The 6,606-nt window shown below is 48.8% G+C and overlaps 1 protein-coding gene across 1 annotated transcript in view; it reads left to right on the top strand.

Moving 5' to 3' along the window:
- The first annotated feature begins 3,128 nt into the window (after positions 1-3,128).
- Positions 3,129-6,606, top strand: part of RNF139 (ring finger protein 139) — a 14,958-nt gene continuing 11,480 nt past the window's right edge. The window contains exon 1 of the mRNA XM_048507305.1: positions 3,129-3,786. Within this exon, the coding sequence (XP_048363262.1) occupies positions 3,603-3,786 (184 nt within the window). The 5' untranslated portion in view covers positions 3,129-3,602. The remainder of the gene's footprint in view (positions 3,787-6,606) is intronic.

The raw sequence follows: 6,606 nt of genomic DNA, 5'->3' as shown, positions 1-6,606 counted from the left end.
CAACTTATGGCAACCCCATAGGGTTTTCAAGGCAAAAAAAATTCAGCGGTGGTTTGCCATTGCCTGCCTCTGAATAGCGACCCCAGATTTCCTTGGACATCACCTGTCCCAGTACTAATGTGGACCAACCCTGCTTAGCTTCCAAGATCTAATGAGATTAAGGAACATACCAGGGGTTCTGTATTTGCGTTTTCTCCAGATACTCAGGAACTACTCTTATCAGCCCCTACCAGCATGGCCAATTGGCCATGCTGACAGAGGCTGATGGGAACTGTAGTTCCTGAACATCTGGAGAGCCGCAGGTTCCCTACCCCTGGTATTCACATGTCCTACATAAGAGGTCTATGAGAAGCAACGCTCCTGAAGAAGCAAGCTGTGGACAACAAAAGGAATAAAATTGGAAAGGAATGCAGTTTTGGTAGTCTTACAGCCCAATCCAGAGGCCCCGATGGTGGAACGCGGTGCTGCTTTGGTGCTGCCCTGTCAACTTCAGGGGAGTTTCTCAGCAGCACAGAAGGCAGAAAACAAAACAAAAGCCTCCCCGCTGCCAAAGGGACCTCCATTGGGCGGCATAAGGCCAAACCCCTAGCTCTCGCATACCAGTGAGCAAAGGCCAGCAGGAAGCTGACTAAGAGGAGCACCAACTCCAAAGTGGGATTCCACTCTCCCCCTGGATTGGACTGCCCAGTTAGCACTAGAATTCTGAACGTGAATGGAAACAGAAGCTTTATTCCCAATCTGTTAGTTTCTTTGCGGTGTGAGAATGGGAAGATTTCTCTTTCAGTGACTACGCAAAAGTACATGCAGGGAAGAACAGTTTGTACTATGATTTGGAAAAAAAACATGTATCAGCCGAGTTTTTCCACAGGCTGGTTCAGATGTAATGCTTCTCCAGGCAGAAATCTAGCCATATGTTTGCGAATTGTTCTTAAAATTCCATGTGTATTTTTAGTTTCAACTATGAATTCAGTGTTTTCATATAAAGGGGATTCATGCAGTATCTGAAATAATTGGTCAGAATGAGTCAGCAGCTTTGCCCCAACAGCGGAAGTAATCAGGCAGTAACTGTAATCACGATTGTTGAATGAATACACTTGGGTCTCATTTAAGGCCAGGGTAAAGCCAGAAGATAAATTATACTGCCTGAAACACTGATTTGCCCCACCTAGGAATGTTTCAGAGAAACAGGCTTTTTAATTTGTGACAGGTCTGCTTGCATTTAAAGACTTGGAGTCTGCTTTTTAGACTTTGTGGTTAGTTTAGATCCTCACCCCTTGGCTAGCCTGTTCTGCACACTGCACACAAATATTCCACTGGTAGATCTTCCAAGATCACTTTCATTTTTATCCTTGTGATGGGAGGGGGGGGGGAGTTTTCTTTACTGAGAGCATAGTAGAATGCTTAAAAGAAGCATTAATAAGATAATTATTTTTAAAAGCTAGACTTCATAATTGAGTCAAAAATTCTGCATTATTTATATATTCCACAAATATTCCTAACACATCACAGATACTAAAATACACTTGCACTAGTATAAACTTCTGTTGGCTGTAAGGAAATCACAGCTTGCTCCCTTCACTTCTTTGACTTGATTAATTCAAAGGGGCATCTATAATCACTAGAGTACTAAGTGATGAGTTAAAATCCTGAAATAAGTTAGATGTTGTCATTCTCCAATTAATGGGAAAATCTGAAAACAAGACTTAACAGGAACTACAAATGGCCAAGGCACTTCCACGTAACTCAGAAAACTGAAATGTGGGAAATCCACAGCTAAACACATACTGACCACTAGAAAAGTCTAGAAGGGAAACGTGCATATATTTTCCTACCAAAAGAAAAAAGTAAACGCCTGTATGTTTATGGTTCTGCCAATCCACCCAGGAAGCTTCATATTGGCCCATGTCATTCATAACATTACGAGAACATAGCGTGAGCTTCTTTGAGTCCCCGTTGGAAAGAAAGATGGGGAATAAATATTCTCCCACTGATTGTGATTCACAGCGCAATTCTAAGCAGGTCTACTTAGGGTTTCCTTGGACAGATCCATTCCATAGGGCTTATTCTCAGGACAGTATTCCTGAAGACTGCACGGAAACTGAAAACAAGCTCAGAGCTTTCTGTACTGTGTCTTCATTTCGTTCAAAAGGGAGTACAATTATAAACAGTGCTCTTTACTTCTTTGAGTTTGGCTAGTTGTAATCAATGTTTGTAGGAGTTCAAAGGTTTTAAAAAAGCCTGGAATGGTATGGTCCCCTACCACTGCTTTTTATGGACAAAAACCAAGGCTTCAAGGCATGGCAATATTGTTGAGTTGCCTAGCAAAGGCCACAGAGGGCATCTGTTTCTTAAACAGCCCACCCTCCAAATCAGTCATTTTCTTCAGGGTAACCGAGCTCTCTGGACTGGAGATCAGTTGTCATGGTGGGAGGTCTCTGGGTCTCACCTGAGCATTGGCAACCCTACTAAAATATCTGAGAAACTGGGCTTTGACCCACACAAGCTCATATTGAAATAAACTAGTCTGTCTAAGGAAAGTGTCACGAGACTTTTGTTTTATTTACTTATTTTATTTAACTTGTATCTGCCCTTCCCTCACGGGCTGAGAGGCTTCCAACATATTATAAACAATAAAAACATAAATTATATTACAATTAAAACCACAGATGGTGGTTAGCCCAGTCACCTCAAACATAATAAAATCCTAAACCAGGGGTGTCCAACTGTGGCCTTCCAGATGTTCATGGACTACGATTCCCACCAGCCCTTGCCAGCAGGGCAGATGTTCATGGACTACAATTCCCATGGGAGTCCATGAACATCTGAAGGGGCACAGTTGGACACCCCTGTCCTAAACCATAAAACACCCAGTAGGAAGAGAAATTTCTCAACACCGAGAAAAAGCAGGTGTGAGGAAAAGGGAGGCGGAGGCCAGTTGACCGGTGGAAACCCCGGCTGCCTCCACCACCTTTTTATCACCACAAACGCAGCGCCACCCGGTTCACTTTGCCTTTCGACCCCCATTTTTTAACAGTCAGCTGGTCACTGTGGCTGCCCCAGCCTGGCAAGTCACAAATAACCGCCGCCCCGTCACCCGCCCGGCCCGGACGCGCTCCAGCCTCAGCAGGCAGCGGCCTAGTAGGCCGACGAGGCCTTCCCTGAGGAGAGCGATTCGACTTCTTCTGGCACCGCTGAGGGAAGCTGCGCTCGGGCCGGGCCGGCTCGGCGGGGCCGGCACCCCCAGGCCGGTCGGCGCTCCTCCTCCCCAGGCGGGGACGAGCGAGGCGGGCATCGCATTGTGACGGAGGGCGCCGCGATCCCGCCCCGCACGGCCCAGGGAGGCCCCCTCCGGTTGCAGCAGCCGCCGCCGCGCCGCCTCTGCTTCTCCCCGGCTGCGGGAAGGGAGCGCGGGCCGTGCCTGGGGGCGGCGGCGATGGCGGAAGCTCCGCGGCCGGGCCCCCAACCGGTCGGGCAGCAGCGGCGGACCGAGGCGGCGGGGCGATAAGGCGGCCCCACGCGACTGCCCTCTTCTCCTCCTCCTCGCTGCCCCTTCGCTCCAGAGACGGACAGGCGGCGGCGGCGGCGGCGGAGGGGTCTCGGGGATGGCGGCCCTGGGCCCCCCTCAGCCACCGCCCTCGCGGCTGGGCCCGCGGCTCCGGGCCGCCGCGGAGGTGGCGCTGCGGGTGCCCAGCCTCTTCTTCATCGACGCCATCTTCAACTCGGCCCCGGTGCTGGCCGGAGACTCCCTGTGGGCCGGCCTCCTAGGGGGGCTGCTGCGGCTGCTGGGTGAGACCCCCCCCCTCCCACCATTGCTTCCTCCATTATCTCCTTCTGGGAGACCTCCTTTAACCGGGGGTTGGGTTGTTTCTCTCCCCACAAAGGTGGGGAAGGGAGACTTTCATATACCCCCTCCCGCCATGGGTTTTCTCCTCTTGGGCTGCAGTAGCTCCTTATTCCCACTTTGAGTTAGCAGGTCCCCCCTCCCCCTCTGCCCCTTCCCACTTACGTGCAACTTCGGTCACCCTCTTTAGCTCACCATACGCTTCTTCTGGGAGAGATGATCTGGTGCATTCATTTAAGAACCCACCTGCCCTCCAAGGAGCTAAGGGATCAAGATGTAATGTTAGGGCGGTGCCAACTGGCTCCTTCCAGATACCATTCATGGACTGGCGCATTCCCATCAGCCCCCCATGGGGAATCACCGGGTAGGGGTCCATGAACATCTGGAGGGCCACAGTTGGACTCCCCTGATGTATGCCACTTAGGTGCCATTTCATCCTGACATCCACAAAGCTGGGAAAACGGCTGAGAAATGGTGACCTGGTAAGCTTCATGGCGGAGTGAAGATTGGAACTCAGATCTTAATTCCAGGGCCTAATTCTGTGACCTCCTGTCAGATGTGTGCTGGGAGTTCCAGGTTGAGAACTTTCTTCCAGGCTGTGGATGCCTAGTTTTGTCTGGGGCCACGGACGTGGGGGGGGGGGGTGTGTTAAGAAGAAGAAGAGTTGGATTTATACCCCGCTTTTCTCAACCATAATGAGTCTCAAAGCAGCTTTCAGACCCCTTCCCTTTCTCTCCCAGTAATGGGCTCCTTTTAAGGTAGGTGCAGCTGAGGGAATTCTAAGACAGCTGTGACTGGCCCAAGGTCACCCAGCAGGCTTCATGTGGAGGAGTGGGAAAACAAATCTAGTTCACCACATGAGACTCTGCTGCTTATTTGGAGGAGTGGGGAATCAAACTTGGTACTCCAGAGTACAGTCTGCTTCTCTTCACCACCACACCATGCTTGCTCTTAAGCAGTGGTTCTCAACCTTCCTAATGCCACGACCCTTTAATACAGTTCCTCATGTTGTGGTGACCCCCAACCCTAACATTGATCCATTTTACAGATGGAGAACACTGATGCAGAGAGTCTTAGGCGACCCCTGTGAAGGGTCGTTCGACCCCCAAAGGGGTCCCGACCCCCAGGTTGAGAACCACTGTTCTTAAGCTTTCCCTCCACCTGAGCTTTCTCTCAACCTTGAAGCAGCCTCCAGGGGAGCTGCTGTTTAGCCTGTTGTGGAAACTTGCATGCACGATGGGCTACATGCAGCTTTCCCGACTTGGTGCAAATAATGGCGTTCCAGGGCCACTTCAGGTCAGGAAAATGGGGGAAAGGACACCTTCTCTCCCTCCATGCTTGCAGTCCTGACCGGAATCAGGCCTCCACAGACTTGAGAATCTAACTTTCAACAGGGAACTCCACAGGTGTGGAGTAGACTGGGTTTATTTGTGTGGTGTGAGACTGACACATAAACAACCTAAGGTATAGTTAAGGCCCTTAAGTGGGGTTTGGATCCCTGCTTGGACGTGAACAGTATAATGCACACTGTAGTTAGGCTCTGGTTTTGTTAAAAGCATCTATTTCCTTGACAGCCTCAAGTTAAGCTTCCTGTTGTCTTAGGATGATCTTTCTCAATCCTGAGTTGCCCCAGATAGGCGTGTTGAAATGGGTATATGTACATTTTTTTGGCTGGAGGAGTCTGTGCTTTTGGATAATTTATAACTTCCCTGATTAGATGGGTGCTTAAATGACAAGCTGGACAAGCTGCCTGTGCGGTAGGCTGGAGGGCTGCTGTAGCTACCAGGGGGAAAAAACAAAATATGTAATTCACATCATTACCTCCCTCGACCACATTTTTCCTCAGAGATTTCCAGTGGGAAATGCTCCCTTTGTATTGCCTCAACTCTGCCTCCTTGACGGCTTGTTTTGTCTTCTAACATCCCAACAGGTGCAGTTTACTGAGACCTGAATTCGTCTCACCATTGACTGTAAACTGCTGTTCTTCAGACTGCTACCAAAACTATTGTAGGCCTCTGTCTTCGTATCTCTTGGCTGTGATTAAACTTAAAACCTAGCTATTGAGAGTCTTAAGATTCAGATTAGCTGCATGTTTGCTATAAAGTAATGCTTAAGCTTGATTTGTATTGTCGAAGGCTTCCACGGCCAGAATCACTGGAGTGCTGTAGAGCCTGAAGTTGTATGGACAGAAATTTAGCCCCAGCAGCTCTTTTCCTCTGGATGATTCACCTGCACAGGTGCCAGCCACAGATGCAGGCGAAATGTCAGGAGAGAATGCTGCTAGAACACGGCCATACAGCCTGCTTAAGCTTGATTATTTGGCGAAGTTTCTAGTGACCTTTGTAAAGGCTTGCCTAGGCTAGCCCCCAAGTTTGCTGTTTTAGAACATCTCTGATCTGTAACCCTAGCATTTCAGTATCTTGTTCTCAGTGTAAACTTGGTGGGTCTGTTGCTTATTAAACCAAGATAAATACGGCCTGCTGTAATCATAGTCTGTTTTCTGAATGGATGTTCTTTTTATGGAAAATAATAGGTAATATGAGTACAGGAGGTCTTCAACCATATGTGCTGAGTAACAACATATTCATAAGGGTACATCTCACACATTTATCCTGTCATCCCTCTCAGAATCTTAGCTGGGCTCACATACATGTGATAATGGCTCAGAAAGATATAGTTGCATGCTTTCTCCTGTAAAGAGAATGCTATCTTGTGTAAGAAACATCACCCTTGAAACAGCCTTGGAACAACTATCGTTTGTGTGC

This window comes from Sphaerodactylus townsendi, linkage group LG09 (assembly GCF_021028975.2).
Source record: "Sphaerodactylus townsendi isolate TG3544 linkage group LG09, MPM_Stown_v2.3, whole genome shotgun sequence".
Taxonomy (NCBI): domain Eukaryota; kingdom Metazoa; phylum Chordata; class Lepidosauria; order Squamata; family Sphaerodactylidae; genus Sphaerodactylus; species Sphaerodactylus townsendi.
This window is presented reverse-complemented; position numbering and strand designations above follow the sequence as displayed.